Source organism: Kogia breviceps, chromosome 12 (assembly GCF_026419965.1).
Source record: "Kogia breviceps isolate mKogBre1 chromosome 12, mKogBre1 haplotype 1, whole genome shotgun sequence".
In the NCBI taxonomy this organism is placed as follows: Eukaryota; Metazoa; Chordata; class Mammalia; order Artiodactyla; family Physeteridae; genus Kogia; species Kogia breviceps.
The window spans coordinates 69,677,191-69,700,648 of record NC_081321.1 but is presented as its reverse complement, the minus strand read 5'-3'; the positions used below and the strand labels follow the sequence as shown (position 1 = coordinate 69,700,648).

General features: G+C 37.0%; 1 protein-coding gene across 6 annotated transcripts in view; it reads left to right on the top strand.

The window, feature by feature from the left end:
- The first annotated feature begins 3,950 nt into the window (after positions 1-3,950).
- SLC6A15 (solute carrier family 6 member 15) overlaps positions 3,951-23,458 on the top strand; it is a 47,545-nt gene continuing 28,037 nt past the window's right edge. The window contains exons 1-3 of one of the 6 annotated variants that reach the window (XM_067009836.1): positions 3,951-4,271; positions 4,800-4,939; positions 22,763-23,226. In XM_067009836.1, coding sequence (XP_066865937.1) covers positions 22,941-23,226 — 286 coding nt within the window. In that variant the 5' untranslated portion in view covers positions 3,951-4,271; positions 4,800-4,939; positions 22,763-22,940. Of the gene's footprint in view, positions 4,272-4,362; positions 4,944-16,510; positions 16,568-22,762; positions 23,227-23,458 lie in introns of those variants that run through there. The other 5 variants (XM_067009833.1, XM_059080805.2, XM_067009834.1 and 2 more) reach the window with 5 other exon arrangements.

The window sequence follows — 23,458 nt, the reverse complement described above, 5'->3', positions numbered from 1 at the left end:
TCATTGAAATTATTCCTTAGATATGCATCTTAACTACTGGAGCCAATATCCAGCACAGAATGTTTCCAATATTTCTCCATCCTGAATTCCCCTCAGGGTGTACCACTTCGGGAGCTGCTGCAGTGGCTGATGGCTTGATGGTGGGTAACATATGTTGTTTATTGTATTAGCTGGCAATATTCTTTGTTTACTAAAATGGCAGGTGATGTTCTTTGTCCACATATATAAAGTATTTTAGAAGTATAATCTATTATTATATAAAAGAAATTTATAATTAAAAAGTAACTTAAGGGATTTCTCTAGCAGTACAGTGGTTAAGACTGGGCACTTCCACTGCAGGGGACGTGGGAACTAAGATACCGCATGCTGCGTGACTCAGCCAAATAATTTTTTTTTTTTTTTTTTTTTTTTTTGGGGAGCCAAATAATTTTTAAAAGTTATCACTTTTGTTCATATTTTCACATATCAGAGCCATTATGGCTTTATCTACAAAATCCAGAAACACCAGCAAATTTGATCCTTGTCTACTGTTTTGAATGTTTCGCTATCTTAGTCAATTGTTTAAACATTTGATTTGATTGCTTTGATATTTATCTATTCAGTTAACCCATCGTCTGCTTATACAGAGATCAGACAACCCGGTTACTTGCCTTGCTTTTACCTCTCAGTCCTTCATCAGTCATGAATATATAGGATCAACAGAATATTCACTAGGTATTTTGGGATTGCGCAGACTTTATTTTAGAAACGTTTTGAGATTATATATCAAATAACGTTTGGTATGGAAGGTGATATAATAAAAAATTTTATTAGAATGAAAAATAGAATCTCCACAATATGCTGAATATTATGGTGTTGGGAAGCAGAATTTGCCACCCTAAAACAGGTCTCTCTGCCATATTAGTGAATTAAAGCTGTTTAAAAAAATTTTTTTTTTCCCCTGAGAAACAGCAGACATGGAAAGGGCTCTGAAAACCACTAGGAGTTGCCTTTTTGTAAGAAACATTTACATTTATAAGGGACGTCTCCATTTGTAAGTATGTCTCCCACTCTGTCTATGGAAGAGGAAGATGACCAAATCTCTAGAAACTCGTATCAGTAGAGAAGGCAATGACTTAAATATGCATCACAATCACCCTTGTTTACTATGCTTTTCCTGGTCACCTCCCATAATGACTCTCAGCATCCTCAACATCCTCTTTTGTCTTTAACTGAGGATGGTATTTAAGGTGAGGGCTTGGGCCATTTTGCTAAGTTACTCAGTTCTCCTGGGTCTCTCTCATGTATACATGTTATTAAAATTTGTTCGATTTTTCTCTTGTTAATCTATCTCATGTCAATTTAATTATTAGACCAGCCAGAAGAACCTAGAAGGGTAGAGAAAAATTTCTTCCTCCCCAACAATAGGAAAATGAATTAATATAATCTCATGATGTGAATTGATTTCAATATTTTCCTTTGAATTGTTGTTTCCACTTGTACAATGAAGACCTTTACTTTCTCAGACTATCCTTGGGAGTGAAATTTCTGGATCTTGTGAGAGCTGCATCCTTTGCACTGTCTTGTGGGACACCTCTTACATCCTTAGTTAAGCCATAAAAAGGCTTATTGGTTTGAGTTGCTACTAAGATCCTACTCATCAATGGCCGGACAATGCACAGGATCCTTTGAACTGGAAAGACTTCTAAATTATTAAAATTTTAATTAAATGATTAATTAAACAATTGTTCCTATGTTAATTAGCATGTAGAAGTGCCAAAAGGCAGAATTTTGAACATGAATTAATATTATCTCATGATGTGAAATGATTTCAATATTTTCCTTTAGTATCATGCTTTTAAAACTTTTTAAAAGAATCTTTGAATTGTTTATCTGAACTCTGGGAGTTTTTGCATAATATTGTCATTTTGAGGGATTTGGTTTTACAAAATACTATGGTAGAAAGTCTTGGCAAGTAAAGGTTCCTCCCTCCACACACACCCCACACACACTTAAGGGAATACTCACTTACTTTCTCTTTCAGACCTTCTAATACTTTTTTTTTTTAATGAGAAGTATAATGTTGATTGCTTAAAAGTAGGTGTCAAATTCAGAAGGTGATTTAGATACAGGCAGGTATTTATTTACTGTATCTAACAGATGCCTCCTGATTGTGTGAATTTAGACAACCAAAGCCTTAGGTTTTTCTTCTGCAGTGTACCTACCTCATAGGGTTGGTGTAAGCGTTAAGAAAAATCAAGCATATGGATTATTCCACACATTTCAAAGGCACATACTCAGCATCACATCAATACTTGTTGATATGTAAGTACACATCAGTACAGCGTGGGCATAAGGATGAGTCTACCTTTACCTGTAGGGAGAAATCTTCTTTCAAGTTCTGTTCTTCCCTTCTGTGTGCTGCCTCCTCCCGCTGCACCAACATCACCACGTAGTGGCCATTTTCCTACCGTGTGACAGAGAAAGCACTCAGTAATTGCTAGCTAAAAGATGTTAGCAGTTGAACAGTCAATCTTTGAAAGATTTTGTTGTTAAAATTTTTAAACGGTACTGTTCACCTCCATGACTGGAAGTACCCAGGATCTCCTTTTAGGACCTTTGCACCCCTACTCCACTTCTTATCTTCTAAGGTGCCTAGTCCTGGTGGTAATTCTACACTTTCCTTCTGTTAAAATCTATACATCCATTAAAGGCTTACAAAACTGCATAGAAAAAAAAAAAAGCTAGCCATATCTGGGTTTAAATCTCCCTTCTGCCATTGAACGTCACTGTGTGACTGTTTGCAATTTTTTTCCCTTTCTCTTCTTTTTTTTTTTTAAATGTTTAACTTAATTTAATTTTTACTTATTTATTTTTGGTTGCACTGTGTCTTTGTTGCTACACACGGACTTTCTCTAGTTGCGTTAAGCGGAGGCTACTCTTCCTTGCGGTGCGCTGGCTTCTCATTGCAGTGGCTTCTCTTGTTGCGGAGCACAGGTACTAGGCGTGCGGGCTTCAGTAGTTGTGGTAGGCAGGCTCGGTAGTTGTGGCGCATGGACCTAGTTGCTCCACGTCATATGGGATCTTCCCGGACCAAGGCTTGAACCCATGTCCCCTGCATCAGCAGGCCAGAAGGCCTTCCTGATACTACTATAAACAATTCCTGCAAGCATACAGAAAACTTTGTTTCCCACAGATAAGCCTAATCCTGATTATGGAGGACAGAGCTCTACTTATTTTCTTAAATTCTTCTCAGTTGTTATTGGTATTATCTGTACTATGTCTCAATTTCATTATATATAAAATGATATATATTAACATAAATATTTGCCTGTCACCAATATGTGAAGTAAAAGCAAATTAGACAAGATGTTCTGTAAGACTTTTATTGTAACTGTTTTTAGCTTTTCCTGTGGGGCATCTATCAGAGTATTTATTTACCCATGCCAAGGGAAGGGCATCCAGAGGATCAAATCTAATTTAATTTTTTCTTTTCTTTAAAAAATTTTTTTTAAAGGTGGGTTTGGAAGAGACTGAGAAAAAGCTCTCATGGCTGCATTAAAAGCTGGGGATTAGTAGCAATGTTCTGACCTGAAATTTAGGTCTTGTGATTTCTTTCCAGGAGATTTTTCACTGCAGGAAAAACCTGTCTGCAAAGGTTTTATTATTTAATTCAGTCTTAATTGGATACAAACCGTCAAAATCTGAGGGATTGTTGGAAGGCCTAAAAGTGCACAAAGGTATTTTTTAATGGTAATATCAATCATCTAGAAGTGAAAATGTCCTTCACCAAGTCACTAAACCTTTCCGTTATAATGTATTTTACATTCATTTTGCATTTTTTTTAAAGTTTCAAGGACATAAAATTTAATCTCTAGAGCATATGCCCTGTTTGGGGGAAGATTCAGCCATTTTCAAAAGTAGGCTAAGCTTTTGTGCTCTGTGATGTATATTTTAGGAATTCTCCACGTGGCTTAATGAGTATGTCTTCATTGCTACAAGAGGTGAGTCAGGCTTCATTTTGTAATAAGACGCCTTGGAGACGAGTGGGATGCTAAGGGACCAACACAGGGTGAGGACTGGCTCCTTAAAAGAGCCTTTCATAATTTGGCCAGAATCACTGAGCGCTATCAGGCCACCGTTTGATGGAGAAGCAAATGCCCAGAGTGCTTTCCTTTTGCTAGAGATGTAAATGGCAGGCTGGGAGAGAAAGCTAGGGAGGAGGGTTCTTTGGGTCATTCACTGCTTCTAGTCCGGTTCCCGACGTCCGGAGAATATTCAAAGGGTGTGAGGTAGGACCATTTCTATTGTTATCCCGGCTGGCACAAAGGCGGGGTGGCAGTGGTGGGGGCGGGCAAGTGGTGCCCATCCTTTCGGTTGCGTAGGTCGGGGGAGTACGGGATGGCACGGGGGATTTGTTTTGTTTTGCTTCGGAGCCGGCTTCCCAGAGTCCCTCCAGTACCCCGCCGGGAGCGCAGGGAGGACGCAGCGAGGCAGCCGCAGCGGCCTCTGCGTCAAGGGGCGGCGGGGCGGGGAGGTGCGGCGCCGGGCCTGGAGACCTGGCTCGCGTCCCCCAGGCGCCCGCAGCCTCCCCCTCCCCCGCAGCCTGTCGGCGGCCGCAGCTCTGGAGGGCCGGGCACGTGGGCGCCTCCGTCACACCCTCACTCACACACTGACACACACCCGCGCGCCTGCATCTCGTGCTCTTCGCCTGGCGGACACACAGGCGCTCAGGAGTAGTCCCCTGCCAGCCCGCAGGGCAGAGACCCCCTCCACCCTGCCCCTGGGCCCGCCCGCCCTCAGCAGCTGCTTCTCTGCAGACAGCTCCCCGCGGCCTCGGTCAGTCACCTGGACCCGACCCCTTGGCCACTGCTGCTACTGTCGGGACGTGGACGCAGCAAGAGGCGCCGGCCAAGACACCCTGACGGTGAGGACACGCTCCTACCGCTAAGGACACGGTGTAGGTAGGGTGGGGCTCACCGTGAGGCACCCTGGAGCTCGGGGCCGGGGAAGGGAGCGGGATTGATGGATGGATCCCGGGAAGGGCTCAGGCTGTGTCCGGGGATGAGGGGAGGTAGGGCGGCTCCAGAGCCCCAGGAGGGCGAAGCCGGGCTCAGCGGGCGACCCTTCGGGCTCTGCGTCCTGCACCTGTGCACAATCGGGGGGCCTAGAAGCGGTGTGTAGCGGGAAGCACATGGCTCGAAACGTGCCGCCATCCTTCTTCCTGTCGTGACCACAGCATCCCCGAAAGACTAGTCATTTCAAGTCCAGTCAGGGTTGGCCGAAGGGCGGGGTCCGCCTGAGGCAAGTCGGAAAGTTGCCAGGGTCGGGACGGAGCGAGACGCTTCCAGGGCTCTCGGTGAGTTGGAAGCTGATCCTCGTGCAGGTGAGGGTGGGGCGGGGAGAGGAGCCAACCTCATTCCCCGTTCGCTTCTGGTTGCTTTTGCAACTGCCGAAGGCGATTGCCCAAGGCGGTGTGTTTTCACGTGACTCCAGTTCCCTTTTGCCTGAGGTATCCTGCGTTAAATGGTCCTGAAGTGGGCCTTCCTCCCGCACAAGGCACGCGGCTCCCGGAGAAAGCACAGCCTGTGTGTTTCTGCGCATCCAGGGATTTGAGGATGTGGCAGTGAGGGTGTTGGCGCCGGGATTTTAAGGAGAGGATGGGCGACCGTTTCTACGTTTTATGAACTCGGCTCGTTTGTTCGTGGCCTGGGCAGAGGACCGTTTTGAGTATAGGGGTAGACTTTCAGTCAGTAACGCGCCTTATAAATACGAATGGATCAAAAACGCTCGAGCTGTCCTGGGGACAGTTATGACCTACCCGGTCTCAGAGGCCGCAGCGGCTGGAATGCTTTTCCGTTAAGCGGAAAAGCGGCGTTTGCCGCTCTTTCGCGGAGAGGGAAGCCTTCAGGTTCGCGCTCTCCGGTGCCGAGCTCTCCTTTCCGCTTTCCATTCTCTTCCCTAGCGGGGAAACAGTGGAGTAAGAAGGGGCGGGGTCCGCACTCAGGCGCGGTGACGTCAGCAGTGTTTGGGTGCTTATGCAAATGAGACTGCGACCGTTTCCCCTAGGCCGGCCGTTTCCCCTCCAGGTCTTAAAGGTAGACGCAGTCTCAGCCTGCACCGTTTGTTTGGTCCACTAACCAGAAACACAAGAGGACCGAAGCGTTTGCGTTCTGTGCTACATTTGGGCTTCTCGTCTCCCCGTTTTGAAAGCTGTTTTATACCTGTCATTGCCTGGTTGCCTTCCCGAAACACAGGGAACAACGTGTTTTCTTTAAGAAACATCATTCTCTGACGAACAACCCCATGAAGAGCTCCTTACCCCACCCAGCCTCAGTTCTGCAAGAGTGGTGCTGAGATACACTCCTGCTTCTGTCTTCAACGCCTAGTATTGGATTTGAATTGTAGTAGGTATTTAATAAATACTTGATGATGGACCGAAGAGTGTGTGTATTTCTCTCATTAAATTAGGAGTATTCAACCATCAAAATTGTCTATTTTATTTTTGCGAAAATGAGTGGGCTTTGTGTCTTACATGACCAACGATCATGTATATTTGTTAGCTTAAAATATATTATCAATATATTACTGAATTAATTGACCATTTTCCTCCAAATGAAAAGAACATTCAGTGTATTCTTTTTCTGCAGAAAGATAGGAATTAATGTTGTTGTGAAAGGAAGAATGTCATCATTTGTTGACAAGTTTTCTTTTCTTGATTGCACGTTATATATTTGATTCAAGAATTACTTTATATTCCAATATATGTAACTCAGTATACTGTATTTTAATGGCGTTAAGGAAGATATTTACATATGTTTTTAGGAAATAAGTGCTCTGTAATCCAATTAATAAAGTAAATAAGAAATACTATCGCAGTCTAGTTCAGGTTGCTATAACAAATTACCATAAACTGGGTGGCTTATAATGAACAGAAATGTATTTCTCACACTTCTGGAGGCTGGTCCACGATCAAGGTGCCAGCAGAGTCCGTGTCAGGTGGGAGCCTGCTTCCTGGTTCATAGAGGGTGCTTTCTCACTGTGTTCTCACGTGGTCGAAGGGGCTAGTTAGTTCTCTAGCATCTCATATTAACCCCCAAAAGCCTCAACTTCTAATACCATCACATTGGGGTTAGAATTTCAGCATATATGGGATGGGGAGAGGACACAAATATTCAAACCATAGCAAATAGTAAAGAATTTTTAAATTGGATAATAGCTGTTTGAGATACCAATAATCAGGTGAGATGCTTAGTTGTCAGTTGTTGAAATTTTAAAATAAGTTAGAATAATTACTAAAACCTAAACTTGATAAGCATTAGTTTACCCAGTGATCACAGTTCAAATTTTATTTTGTACATGTTAGAAAATATGCTTGTCCTGTCATGACATAAAACTTTTGTTTTAATTGGTAAGAAGTTTGCATTCTTTTGAACTCTGGGGTTATCATCCAGGTAATTAAAAAATCATTGACTTAGAATGATAGACCTGAAAGAGACTGTTGGTGATCAAAAGCACGGAAAGCTTTTACTTCTCAACTTCTTTTGGAGAGTGTGTTAACCCCTTTATTACTGCATACATATGCATGATTGGCTGTAATAATATATTCCTATGCAGAGTCGATTTTAAAATAGTTTCTGAGCAGACTGCATTATTAACAAAAATCCATGGGTGTAGGCTGATGCGTGAAAACACTCAAGGTTACATAGCAGCCCTTTTTAGATTTATTTCCAGTTTGCCCTATAACTTAAGTCCTAACTAGTCTTCTGGATATATTGAGTAAATAATTTTTTTAATAAACAAATTTATCTGCTTATACATTAACTTTGACCAGTAATGATTGTCTCATATTTCTTGGTGAACAGCAAGCCCTAGAGACTGGGCTACAGGGTGGTATTAAATGCATGGTACCACTTGATATAGGATAGAGCTGTTTTCAGTCTCGAAGGTCAGTTTATTTCCTTGTGATTGATGCGCTAAGGTATCCTTTCACATAAGATTAATTGATTGTTACCTTTGAACAGAATGCTTAACTTGGGAGCTTTTTCACCTATCAGAGTGGCAAAGATCAAAAATATTACTCACTGATAAGGACGCAGACAACATAGAGAATGGACTTGAGGACACGGGGAGGGGGAAGGGTAAGCTCAGACGAAGTGAGAGAGTGGCATTGACATATATACACTACCAAATGTAAAATACATAGCTAGTGGGAAGCAGCTGCATAGCAAAGGGAGATCAGCTCGGTGCTTTGTGTCCACCTAGAGGGATGGGATAGGGAGGGGGGGAGGGAGACGCAAGAGGGAGCCGATATGGGGATATATGTATACGTATAGCAGATTCACTTTGTTATACAGCAGAAACTAACACGACATTGTAAAGCAATTATACTCCAATAAAGATGTTAAAAATATATATTACTCACTGTATTGAAGAAGGCAGAGGGAACCAGGCACTTTCATACTTTGCTTGTGGTAGTACAAATTGAGACAGCTTTTATAAAGGGTCATTTGTCAATATTCACCAAAATTATAAAAGCACATAACTTTGATCAAGCAGTTCCGCTTCTAGGAAATACGTAAATGTCAGATATACAAAGTGAGTTGCTTGAACACTGAAGCAAACTGTCAGAAATGACCGATATATGACATACTCATACAATCATTTTAAAAAACACAGTAATGTATGACATACCCATACGATCATTAAAAAAAAAAAAAAAACAACTACTGTATTGAGAGCAAAAGCTTTTAAAGATTTTTAAAGTGAAAACCAAGATGCAGAATTATGCATCATATAGTATATAGTAACAGTGGTGTAAAAAGAAGAAGGTTGAGAAGGTGGAAAGAAAACACATATTATCCTGAACATACATATTAGCTTGAATATATACCAAATATCTGTGGAGGACTTTGGTGACTTATAGAGAGATAGGGGTGGGATTAGATGTGCTGAGGAAAAAGAGTAGGAAGATATTTTTCACTCTATACCCACCATATTACTGTATTATTTATTCTAAATATAAATTTAAACATATTCTAAAGTGAAAACAGTAGCATATAAAAAGTACTCTTGGGAGAACAGTAGCCAGGCATCAGATGCCATCAAATGAGTACGGTATAAAAGTCAATGGATATTTTCGGTCCATGATTTTTGTAGTTTCTGAATTTATAGGAAAGTTTCCTACATTCAATATTCTTAGTAATAAAATTGTATTAGAGCAGCAGATGAGATTTAGTGGATTCACTACAATTAACTGATTATATCAGCATAAAAATGCACATTTTTTAGTGAGTTGACTAAGGTTTTTTAAAAAAATTTGAGATGGTTATAGATTCATATGTAGTTGTTAAGAAATAATTATATAAGATAATATATAATTATAAGAAATAACACAGAGAGTTCTTGCGTGCCCTCTATGCAGTTTTCTGCAAGTGTAACCTTTTGCAAATCTATACTATGACATCATAATCAGAATATTGACATTGATAAAGCAAAGTTACAGAGTTCCATCACTATAAGGATCCCTGTGTGGCCCTTTCATAAGCACAACCACTTCAGTCCTGTCCCCAACCTCTCCTTAAATCGTGGTGACCACTAACCTACCATTCATGTTTGTTGTTTTGTCTTTTCAAGAATGTTATGTAAGTAGAATCATATAATGTGCAACCTTTTGGAATTGGCTTTTTCCACTCAGCGTAATTGTCTGTAGATTCATCTAAGCTGTTGTGTGTATTAGTGGTTTGTTTTTATTTCTGAGTAGTACTCCATGGTATGGATTTATCAGAGTCTGTTTAAACATTCACCCATTGAATGACACCTGAGTTCTTTCCAGTTGAGTGTTGTTATGAATAAAGCTGCTATAGAAACTTGTTTACAGGTTTTACGGAACCTAAATTTTCATTTCTACAGCATAAATGCCCAGGAGGGCAATTGCTGGATTATATGGTAGTTGCATGTCTTGTTTTCTGGAGAGCTGTACCATTTTACATTCTCACCAGCAATGTATGAATGATCCAGTTTTCTCCATATCCTTGCCAGAATTTGGTTGTCTTTCTATTTTAGCCATCCCAATAAGTATGTAGTGACATCGCATTGTAGTTTTAGCTACCATTGCTAATGGCTGATAATGTCAAACCTCATTTCATGTGCTCATTTGCCATCCAGACATCATATTCAGTGAAATGTCCCTTTATGCCCTTTGTCCATTTTCTAAATTATTTTTAATTGATGACTTTTATGTGTTCTTATAGATCCTAAATACTGTTTTTTTTCTTGGGGTTGTGGTCTGCATATTTTTCTCCCAGTCTTTAGCTTATTTTTTTCATTCACTTAATAGGTTCTTTCACAGAGCAAATTTTTAAATTTTGAAGTCCATTTTACCAATTTTTGCTTTGATGGATTCTGCTTTTGGTTTCATGTCTAAGAATTCTTTGCTTAGCTCTAGATCTCAAAGTTTTTTCTGACGATTTCTTTTTAAAAGGTTTATAGTTTGATGTTTTACATTTAAGTCCATGATTCATTTTGAGTTGCTTTTGTATAAGGTATGAAATTTAGGTCCAGGCTATATTTGCTTGGGAATGCCCAATTGTTCCAGAGCTATTTGTTGAACGGGCTATCCTTTCTCTACTGAAATTGCTTTCGCACCTTTGTCAAAAATCAGTTGGATGTATTTGAGTGGACTTACTTATGGGTACTCTCTTCTATTTCATTGATCTATTTGTCTGTCCTTCTGTCAACCTCACACAGTCTTTATCACTGTAGCTATATAAGTCTTCAAATGAGGTAGAAAGATTCCTCCTACTTCATTCTTCCATTTTGAAATAGTTGTAGCAATTTTAGTTTTTTGACGTTTTATATAAATTTAGAATAATCTAATCTATATCTACAAAAATTTTTGCTGGGATTTTATAGTAATTGCCTTAAACATGTATACCAATTTAGGGAGAATTGACATATTTACTGTGTTGAGTCTTTCAGTCCGTGAACATGGTATGTCTGTCCATATATTTAGATCTTCTTAGATTTCTTTCATCAGTTGAAGTATTCAATATAAAAGTACTGTCCATATTTTGTAGATTCCTTGGTATTTTCAATATAGACAATCAGGATGTCTGCACATATGGAAAATTTTCTTTCTTCCTTTCCAATCTATATGCCTTACATTTCCTTTTCTTGCCTTACTGCACTGGCTAGAACTTCCAGTACTACACTGAATAAAAGTATGTGAATGGACATTCTTGTCTTGTTCCTGAGCTTCAGGGAAAATATTACATTATTAGTTTTTGAATATTGAACAAGACTGTGTACCTAGAATAAGACCCACTTGGTCATGGGGTACAATTCTTATTATATAGCACTGAATTCTGTTTTCTAATATTGTGTTAAAGAAGTTTTTGTCTTTATTCACGAAGGATATAGATATATAGTTTTTTGTGTGTTTTATTCTGGTACTATCTTAGTATGGTTTTGGATTCAGAGTAATACTGACTTAATAAAATGAATTGCAAAGTGTTCTATCATCTTCTCTTGTCTGGAAAAGATTGTGCAGAGTTGGTGTTAATTGTTTCTTAAATGTTAGGTGGGATTCTCCACTGAAACCATCTGGGCCTGGAGATTTCTTTTGTGAGAGTTTTAAAATAATGGATTCATGTTTCTAAATAGTTATATGGATATTAAATGACCTGGTTTATGTTGGTTAAGTTGTGGTAGTTTGTGTTTTTCAAGGAATTAGCCTATTTCAACTAAGTTGTCAAGATTTACGTGTGCAGAGTTTTTGCTAGTATTTCCTTATGGTCATTTTGATGTCTGCAGGTTTTCTTATAATCCTTGTTTTGTTTCTGATATATAAAATGATAACAAAAGCGTAAGATCAACCTTATGGAGCTTTACATTAGGGTAACTAAACGTGTCTTTCAAGGCTAATATTTATCTTGTGGTTAAAAGAAAATCACTGCATGGATTTAAAAACCTAAACCACACCTTTTTTACACAGGTCTAGCCCCACTGTAAATGGTTCCTTGGACAATATTTCAAATTTAATTAAGTATTTTTACTTTCAGTTAAATTCAGTGACTATTCAATTTATCTCCCCCATGAGGCAGTTAGTACATATGCTACATAACAAACTATCCATTTTTTTTTTTTTTTTATAGGTTTGAAACAATGTTATATTGAAGCATTCACCCTCTGTTACCTTCCTGGGATTGTAGTGACTTTAAACATTAATGATTTATTATTTTTCATTAATCTCTGTGTTGGCTGGGCTCAGCTAGGTGCTTCATCTATTCTAGTTGATATTTCTAGTTGATATTAGCTGGCTATTCAACTGGGGCTAGAATGTCAACATCTTTGTTCTTATGCCTGTGGGTTTAGCTCAGATGGCTGGTACGATTGGTGGCTGATAGAGTCTCTCTCTCACTTTCCATGTGGGATTTCTAACAGGGCAGGTGGACACTTTTTATATTGTGTCTGGCTTCCAAAAGAATCAAAGCAGAAACTGCCAGGCTTCCTGAGGCCTAGTGACATTTGCATAGTGTCACTTCTGCATTCTAATGGTCAAAGGAAGTTCAAGGCCAGCCCAGAATTAAAAGAAGGGGAAATAGACTCCATCTTATTAATGAGATGAGTAACAGGGATAATACAGCATTGGGAAGAATTGTTAACATTTGTGTTTGCTATCTATTATAGGAAATATCTAAGAGAGATCATACTTGACATTCTATGATGATGACAATGAAACATGGTGAATGCTTTCAAATCCATTTTTTCCATAAGGCATGATAATACAAATATATAAATAAGTGTAATATAATAGAATGTGCCTGCAGGAGGCTAATAATAGCTCCTGAAGATTTGTCTACCTATTAATTCCTGGCACTTGTGACTGTTACCTTAGTTGGAAAAAGACTTGTTGCAGAAATTATCTTCAGATGAAGAGGTTATCCTAGAATGTCCAGATGGGCCCTATATGCCATGCCATCTCAGATGTTCTTATATGAAAGAGGCAGAGGAGATTAGACACACATAGAAGAGGAGGAGGCAATGTGAGTATGGAGGTATGGACTGGAGTGATGTGGCTATGAGTGAAGGAACACCGGCAGCCCCAGAAGCTAGAAGAGGAGAAGAACAGACTTTCCCCTAGGGCCTCCTGAGGGACTGGAGACCTGACAACACCTTGATTTTGGTTCACTGAAAAAGATTTCGAATCGCTGGCTTCAAGAGCTTTGAAAGATCAGATTTCTGTTGTTTCAAGGCACTAAATTTGAATTTGTTACAGCACCCTCAGGAAATGAATACAGTGCCTAAATCTGAGGTGTTCTCAATAAAATTTTAAATGTTTAAAAGACTTTTTGTGTATTTTAGAAATGTTTAAAAGGCCTTTTGAAAGACTTAGTTAAATAAAATTTAAGATCTGTCCTTGGTTTATAGAAGTCAACAAAAATACATTTCAATTTCTGGGAATTGCTGTATAATTATAATTAACTTTGAAATAATTGCAAGCTCACAAGCAGGTGCAAAGGGAGGTCCTGTGTAACCTTCACTTAGCCTCCCCCACTTTATAATCTTATATAAAAATACAGTACAATATCAAAACCAGCATATTGATATTGGTACAATTCATAGAGCTTTTCCAGATTATGCAGTCATTTTTTTCTGTATGTGTGTGTATGTATGTATTGTTCTTTGCAATTTTATCACATGTATAGCCTCATGCAACCCTTATCACAATGAAGATACTAAATGGTACCATCTCACAAGATTCCCCTGTGCTACCTTTTTATAGCACACCCACCTGTCCTTCTGTACCATAACTCCTAGAAACCACTGTTCTGTGGTTCATCTATGTCATTATCTATTTTCACAAATGTAATATAAATGGAATCATGAAACATGTATCCTTTTCAAACTGGCTTTCTCTCCCCCATTTAGCATCATTCCCTTAAAGTTTATCCAGGTTGTTGCATGTATCAATAGTTCTTTCCTTTTTATGGCTGATATTGCATGATATGGACGTACTCCGGTTTGTTTAACCATTCACCCATTGAAGGACGTTTGGGTAGTTTTCAGTTTGGGGCTATTATGAATAAAGCTTTTATGAACATTTATGTACAAGTTTCTGCTTGAAAATAAGTTTTTATTTCTCTGGGATATATGCCTAAGAGTGCAAAATGATGGTCACAATGGTAACTCTATTATTAGTGTTAAAAGTAACTGCCAACTATTTTTTAGAGTGGCTATACTATTTTACATTTCCATCAGCAATATATGATTGATCTAGTTTCTTCACATCCTCACCAACTTTTGGTGTCATTATTTATTTATTTATTTTTCTATTTATTTATTTTAGCCATTCTGATAGATGTGTTATAGTCCACATTTTGGGGCAAAACATATGTTACCAAGTGTAAGTTGTGACTTTGTATTTCACTTGTAAAAATGTTCTCCTCCTTTTGATTGATTCTGTGATTTTTTTTGTTATCTTTTTGCTTAATGCAGACATTTTATATAAAGAGATATAATTTGCAAAATAAATGCTTAGGAGGAATTCTATATGGTTGAAAATTTTTTGTTTTATTTGTTAAAATCATTATTTCATTATGTTACCAAATTTTGTCTTTTTCTATGGCGATTATTTCATAACTACAAACTTCTTAACATGTGCCTTTTTTTTTTCTTGGGTATTTCAATATGGTTCAACATTTTATTTTTGTTCAAATAGTCTTTACTTTTTACCTTATACATTAGAATATGAAAAAATATATTTCATTTGAATTCACAATGAATTTCAGATTCAATGTTCAGAATTGGTTCATATTTAAAGAAAACTTTATTCAGTAAAATTTGAATTTGTCCAAGTCAGGGAGATAATTTACTGTTGTTCTAGTTCTTTATTATAGAATATTAAGATTGTGGAAAATGCCAGTAATTAGCCAGCACAGGCATGTCTGTTTGAGTCATATCTAAGATGCAAGTGCCTGCCTGCTATTTTAGGGTTTTGCATATTTTCACTGGAAACATTTATTAATGTCTAATATAACATAATTTCAAAAGATGCTGTAACAATAGTAGTTTAAAAGTCTAGAAAGATGGAGTAAGAACTCTTAATTCTATAGTGAATTATTTCTATTTTGAGTTAACTCTATAGTGAAATTTTTAGCAAGAATAATTAAGACAAAAGCAGAGCAAAAACCTATTACCAATTGCAGGGATAAAAAATGAGATAAGACTAAAAATCCTGCAGGTGTTAAAAAACACTAGGGACTATTATGAATCACTTTGTGCCAATAAATTTGACAATTTAGATGATATAAATTCCTTGAAAAGCACAACTTACCAAAACTAACACAGCAAGAAAAAGAAAACCTAAGTAGCTGTATATCAGTAAAATAAATTGAATTTTTATTTGAAAATATTCCATAAAAGAAAACTCCAGGCCCAGATGGCTTTATTGGTGAATGCTGCCAAACATTTTAAGAAGAAGTAAAACCAATCCTACATATAGTCTCTCAGAAAATAAAAGAGAGGCCATTTCAGAACTCTATTAAGGAGTCCACCAAAACCAGAGAAGTAAAATATAAGAAAAAAAATTGTACAGATCCATGTTCCCATGAATATAGTTGAAAAAAATCCTTACCAAAATATTAGCAAAATAAATTCAGTGATATATTAAAAGGGTAATACATCTAGAGTAAGTGGGGTTTATCCCATAATAAAAGATACAAAACCAATCAATATAATACTCTATATTAACAGATTAAGAAGTTATGTGATTATCTTAATAAAAGCAGAAAATTATGTGACAAAATTCAACAGGTATTCATGATTCAAAAAAAAAAAAAATCACTGAACTAGGAATAAAAGAAACTTCTAAACAGATAAAAGGACCCGATGAAAAAATCCATAACTAACATTGTACCTAACAGTAAAATATTGAGTACTTCCCCACTAACATTGGGGCATAGATAAAGAAGTCTGCTCGTAACACTTCTGTCCAAACTTTTGGTGGATGTCCTAGCCAGAAAATAACTCAAGAAAAAGAAATTAAAGGCAAACAATTAGAGAAAGCTAAACTATCTTTATTTACCAATGACATATTGTCTATATAAAAATCCTAAGGAATCTTTACAAAATAACAACTTGATTTAGCGTTGTTGCAGGATATAAAGCTTGTATTTAAAAAATTACTTTTTTTTCTGGAGAGAAATTAAAGCAGATACAAATAAATGGAAAGATATACCAAATTCATAGATTGGAAACCTCAATGTTTTAAGATATGAGTGCTCCACAAATGGGTCTATAGAATCAATGTAATCCCATTCAAAATTCCAGCAGGCTGTTTTTTGGGGGGAGAAATTGACAAGCTGATTTCAAAATTTATGTGGAGAGGCAATGAAACAATCTTAAGAAAGGAACAGCACATTAAAAATGGTTAGGATTGAGAACCACAGGTTAAAATTTTATTATGTTGATTTTAAAATGTTTTGAATCTAGCTTTAAGTGTTTAAAATAGATATTTTTTTTCTGAAAAGTTACCCATGAAGATATTAAAGCAATACAAAAATGGGAGAATGAGAAAAATATAAAGGTAAGTCCAAATTTAAATAATGTAACACTTTCAACATTTTTAATGTATGTAAGTCCCTATATAGAATAGATAAATGGGAAGACACCAATTGTTTTATATTTATAATAGGTGTATTGTTTACATTTATCATAGGTGTATTTATAATAGGTGTATAATAAGGTTCTTTGCAAGCTGCAGAAACTGATGCTGGCTATGAGGGAAAAAAAAAAAGAAATATTGGCAGGGTCTCAAGGACTCAAAGAGACAATGGGGTGCTTGGCAATAAGATGGAAAAGGGCAAGAATGAAAACAGTTCTGAAAACTAGGAACGAGGATCCATGACTATGGTAGTAGTTACAGCCTGGGCATAATGCCTTTGGAATTAAATGAGATGCCAACTTTTTGATCTCTTTGTTCTTCTCCTCAAGGTTCAAAATCTAGGGAGAGGAAATCTAACTGGACAAATGCAGATTATTCTCAAAAATGGTGGCAGTATTTCTCTCTTCCCTCTACTCATACCTTTAGCAAATTGACTTTGTTGTTCCTTCCATCAAAACATGCAGTTTATTTAATCTTCAGTCATCTGGACTTAGCTGTGTGATTTGGTTTGGTCAGTGAGACATCAGCAAATGTGACACAAACAGGCTTTACTAGTACTTGTGTGTTCGGCTTAACCCTTTTGGCTAGAGTTGGAACTCTAAGCTTATAATGTGAACAAGCTGGAGGTAGCATTTTGGAGAGAACACGTGTAGAAACACCAAAGTGCTCTGGCTGATAGGCTGTCCCTGCCAGAATGTGATTTGAGACCCTCTTAGACCATCCTCCTCCACTCGAGTTGACAGGTAACTGCAGAGCAGAAGTGACCCAAGTCAAGAGAAGCAAAACAACTGACCATCTAAGCCTAGCTCAAATTGCTAATCCACAAAATCATGAGCAAATACAGTTTTTGTTTGTTAAGCTATTAAATTTTGAGGTAATTTATTATGCAGAGATAGAAAACTGGTTTTATAAAAAAGTGGTGTTAAGACACCTGAAATATGTAGCATTGGCTCTAGACTCACATTATCCTTAATTGAATGAAGTTGTAATATAATACAAACATAAGAGGGCGATAATCATAAGTAATAAAAGAAAACATATATTGAATACTCTCAATGTGTTTGCGTTTATCGAAGCACTTTATTACTAGATAACTAAGTAATTTAGCCAAGGTCATAAAACCATAAGTGATAGAGTTTGGATTTGAACTCAGTCTGTCTCTAGAACCTAGATATAAATGTTTGGCACCATGGCCTTCCCTGGTGGCGCAGTGGTTAAGAATCCACCTGCCAATGCAGGGGACACGGGTTCGAGCTCTAGTCCGGGAAGATCCCACATGCCGCGGAGCAACTAAGCCCATGGGCCACAACTACTGAGCTTGCGCTCTAGAGCCTGCAAACCACAACTACTGAGCCCATGTGCCACAGCTACTGAAGCCCACGCACCTAGAATCCATGCTCCACAACAAGAGAAGCCACTGCAATGAGAAGCCAGTGCACTGCAACAAAGAGTAGCCCCTGCTCGCCACAACTAGAGAAAGCCCGCGCCCAGTAATGAAGACCCAATGCAGCCAAATAAATAAATAAATGTTTGGCACCAACACATGTCTTTTCACAGCAATAAATATTAATTCCTACAAGATCTCATTAAAAGTAAATAAAAAGGATTATACAAAAACACGAAGAGGTGGGGTCATTATCCTTTTTTGGACTATGAGTTTCATATTTAGACAGTATCCTAAATTGCTTTCTGCTATGAAAGATGAGAACGTTCTCATACCTTTCTTTCTTTCTTTCTCCCGTTTAAATTCCTGATTTTGTTAGGTTATTTTTGGATTTTAATTTATATTTTTCTCCTCGACATAATTCTTATAGATTTTGAACCTTATTTCCTTGTTTAAATTAATGTTCACTTCCGTCGTTTAACATGGGTCTCTGTCTTGATTGGCTAAATTTCATGATCATGTAGCCTGTCCCTCTTTCTCCCCATTAGGGCTCATCAGATCTCATGGATGACAATATTTGCCTGTGACGTTTATAATTGGAATACAAAGTACTTGAGTATAAAATTTGAAGATCAAGTATTTTTTTCTCTTAGTTTTTATAGAGGTGATTGAATATCTTGGGCTTATTTCTCCTTTCTACTTCTGCTTGAAATCCCTAGGAATCTCTATACCAGTAATTTCTCAGTGTTGACCCTTCTACATTATTATTATTATTATTAGATAATACAAGCCTTAGCAAAAGTCTGCTATTTTATCTTTTAGTATTTTGTGTTTTATTCTGTTCTGTTTCCTGATATATATTCTACATTTATCTTTTGCTTTTGTTTCCCTCTCAACTACTACCCCTCCATCTCCCTGTTTCTATGTAAAACTTTTTCATTCTTAGCAATTAATCTCATAATTACTCATAATCTCATAGTTACTTAGTAAATAATCTCCTTTTTGAATGGGGAGATTTCTATCTTGTCACACCATGTGATAAAATTTAGTGCCATGCAAATGAAGTGTAGATGGAGTGATCTGGGCACTCTGCATCTTTAATTCAGGTTTAATGTCTGGAACAGTGGTTGTCAAATTTAAGTTTTAAATTTTATGAAGGTTGCCTAAGATTATTGCATTATAAATCTGTATATGTAGTTAAGTATATTTTTGGCATTTAAAATAGAAAGTTGCATTTAAAGTTTGTTTCCATTAGACATTGATTGTTTTTTTCATAAGAATGTGAACTTTGGGCAGTCTGACAGGAATTTTGAAACTAAACTATGCCAACAGATATCCTATGTATGATTATTCATTGGATATGTAAAAAATATGCAACAGTGGCCAAAGATGTTATTTTTAATTTTTTTCCTGCAAAGAATAGAAATCTATAGAAGAAATATAACAATTTTGAGATAATTAATTTGAGAGAGGCTCGTGAATAACACTGTCTTTTAAATTTTTTCTTCATGAAATGGTGGGTGATTTTACTGTAATAATATCTTTAAACTTCAATACATTCCTTACCTTTCTATTTGCATGGAAAAAAGCAAAAGGAGTAACAGACCAATGTTTATTGAGAAAACTAAGTTAAGAGTCATATAACTATGAGAAGTTACACAACTAAGTAAAAGAGCTATGGCATAACTCCAAGCTTGTCAGATTAAAACAAATGCTCTTATCCATGTATCAGTAAAGTTATTATGCAAATGGTTTATCATTAGATAATCCAAAAAATGTAGACCTTTAGATAATTCATGTCTCACAAATCACAATTTCTTATATGTCAGGTTGTTTTCTTCCAGCAAAAACTATTTGGAAAATTAGCTTATTTCAGTTTTTCAGTGGTTATATTTATTCATCTATTCAACTAATAATTACTGAGCTCTAGGGGGAAATAGTACAAATTAAACATACATAATCCCTAGCCTCATGAAACTATTTCTGTATACAACCCTTGTTGGCCTCTTTAAAATAGTCACCATGAGAAGTTTTTCAGTTACTCTAGAGATGTGTCTATTATTCAGAATATTTTGGGAATGCTTCTCTTTCAGAATTTCCTTCACAGTCTTCCTGTTAATCTTCACCAGACCTTAACGAGTATATTTTCTTAGAGTATATATTTTAATTTTTGAAACAATGAAACACATACAAACCTAAAAATGATGAATAGTTATATGGTTAAGTTAAAGAATTTTTCTTTTCATTGTGTTACTCAGCACCCTGTCTTTTTCATTAAGATTATAAGATAAAGTATGACAGACTGTTTCTCTGACTTTTAATGTAAATCTAACAGCAGTTCCATCAAAGAATTCCATTTTTTTTTTCTAGCAATGAATGGTAGAATTCTTGGGATATCATTTTTAAAGCTTCCTGATCCAATTTTGAGGAGAAGCTCTCATATGTTGAGTCACTTTTTTAAATAGACAACTTCATACTGGACAGAATGGCTATTATCAAAAAGTCTACAAATAATAAATGCTGGAGAGGATGTGGAAAAAAAGGGAACCCTTGTACTTGGTGGGAATGTAAATTAGTGCAGCCACTGTAGAAAAGAGTATTGACGTTCCTTAAAAAAACTAAAAATAGAGTTAACATATGATCTAGTAATTCTACTCCTGGGTATATATCTAGAAAAATGGAAAACTCTACTTTGACGAGATACATGAACCCAATGTTCAAAGCAGTACTATTTACAATAGCCAAGACATGGAAGAAACCCAAGTGCCCATCAACAGACAATTGGCTTAAGAAGATGTGGTACACACACACACACACACACACACACACACACACACACACACACACACTATATTACTCAGCTATGAAAAGGAATGAAATATTGCCATTTGTAGCAACATGGATGGACCTAGAGAATATTATGCTTAGTGAAGTAAGCCAGACAAAGAAAGACAAATACCAAATGATATGACTTATATGTGGAATCTGAAAAATAATACAAATGAATACAGAAGAGAAACAAACTCACAAACATAGAAAACAAACATGGTTATCGGAGGGGAGTGGGGGAGGGACAAATTAGGCATATGGGATTAACAGATACAAACTACTATATATAAAATAGATAAGCAATCGGGATCTACTGTATAGCACAGGGAATTACACCCAATATCTTATAATAACCTATAATGGAATATAATCTGCAAAAACAAAACAAAGCAAACCCCTGTACTGTATACCTAAAACTAAAACAATATTGTAAATCAGCTCTACTTAAATTTAAAAAAAAGAATAGTCTCATTGGTCCGTAGATATGCCTTGTGCACTTACTTGGTCTATATCGGAATAGAGAAAGGAGATGAGATATAATGCAAACAGAAATGGAGAAAGGGGAAAATGCCAAGATGACAGGCAGTGTTGTTCTTGAGTTGTTTGAGAGAATGTACACGCAAATATCACAAATTTTTACCACTTCCTGAATCTGTTTATGTTTTTCCTTATGTTTGGTGTGGCCCACTCCATTTCTGCTCAACTCTAAGTTCACTTTTGTCCAATGTTCCTGGTCTCTCCTATTGTAAGGATGTTGGGTCATTTACATTGTGCAGCGTAGTGCAGTTATTTGGGATGCACCTTTCTCTATAGTAGATATAAGCTCGTTAAAAGCAGATATTGTATGTTTCATTAATGGTTGTGTCTGATGGGATTCAGGGTAGGTTGCCACAGATGTGCCACTCCAGCATGCAGATTACTTTGAGGTGAAAAAATGAAAGCCCAAAAGACTCAGGAAGAACCTTTGAAATCCCATCCCCCCTTACTGCCTAAAAGAATTTAAGATAGGAGGCCTGTCCCAGGAAGGAGCTATCACCACTGGTAACTATAGTCAAGTATTAGGTGTGGTAGGCAGGAAGGAACCCTAGCCAAGCCCATTTGATCAAAGTTCTCTCTGCATCCTATAGTCTTTGGATGACCCAGCAAAATTTGTTTACCAAACATTAACTCTTTTTATCTTCCTTTGAATTATTTACTTCCCCTTAAAGCCTCAGATCTGGACTACCTCCTTCTTAGTCCAGAATAATATATATATATCTCACCCTTCCTTGCTGTCTTTGGAATTCTTCATATTTATGTGGATTTCCTGTATGAAAATAATAAACTTTTTTTCTCCTGTTAATCTGTCTTATGTCATTTTAATTACAAACCAAAAGAAATAAGAGGGGAAAGAGAAGAAATTTCCCCTCCCCCAATATAGCCCTTAATGTCTTTTCCCTTAATATCAAATGAATAAATAGACGAATATGCCAACAGAAGAAATTCTGTATAAGACAAATTTACAGGGATGGCATGCAATTGCGAATATAATTCTATAAACAATAAAATAAGGGATGTACTTTAGTCAGAGAGGGGAAAAAGGAAGAATTAAGCAAAAGGGTCTCAAAATTCTACTTACTTACGAATGAACCGAGTAAACATTATGCAGTGGGGTATATCTGAGATCAAAGTAGATTTTTGCAAGAAGGAAGAAGTTAGCTAAAAGAAAATGTGTGTGAAGCCCTTGTGTACTTTACAATTCTTATACTTCTGGAAATATTAAGCTCTGAAAGGTCAAGGACAGTCATATGTTTTACACTCTGTAGAAAGAGTTTGCATCATAAAAATTAATAAGAAAGGGTCTTTGGTATTTTAAATATTTTTCCTTATTAAATATTATTGTTTTTCAACTTAAAATTTAACAGGTACCCACAGAATATTGGACATAGAGATCCAGGATCCATAAGACTTTATCACCTTGAATCAAAGATTTCTTTGATATCCTCCTCCATCTTTTATTCCTATCAACTAACATATTTTTAAAAAGAATTGACAAACTTACCAAAAGGGAATTTAAAAAAACACCACTGCCCACACTTTCCAATGCCTAAGAATAGCAAGGTAGTAAAAAGAGAGTTAGACGATGAGGTTATTGAGTCTGTCAAAGACCTTCTTTCCAATGAAGACTCAGCTGATGATGCCTTTAAGAAAAGTGAACTAATTGTTGACGTCCAAGAAGAGAAAGACACAGATGTTGAAGGATCTGAAGTCGAAGATGAAAGACCAGCTTGGAACAGTAAACTACAATACATCCTGGCCCAGGTTGGATTTTCTGTAGGATTAGGGAACGTGTGGAGATTCCCATACCTCTGTCAGAAGAATGGGGGTGGTAAGTTTCTGTTTTCTGCTTTTTTTTTTTTTTGAGTGATACATTGCTGAGCAAATTGCAGTTGATTACGTCAAATAGCCCCTGTTGTTGCTGTAGTCTCACTATTTTAGAAACTATGAATTCCACTGTAAAACTAGGGAGACACTTTTGCTGGAAGTAATTTCAGTTCTGTTTTCAGATTAGGTTTCCATAGGAGCAGATGGCTTGCTATGAACACTCAAGGATGGCTTAA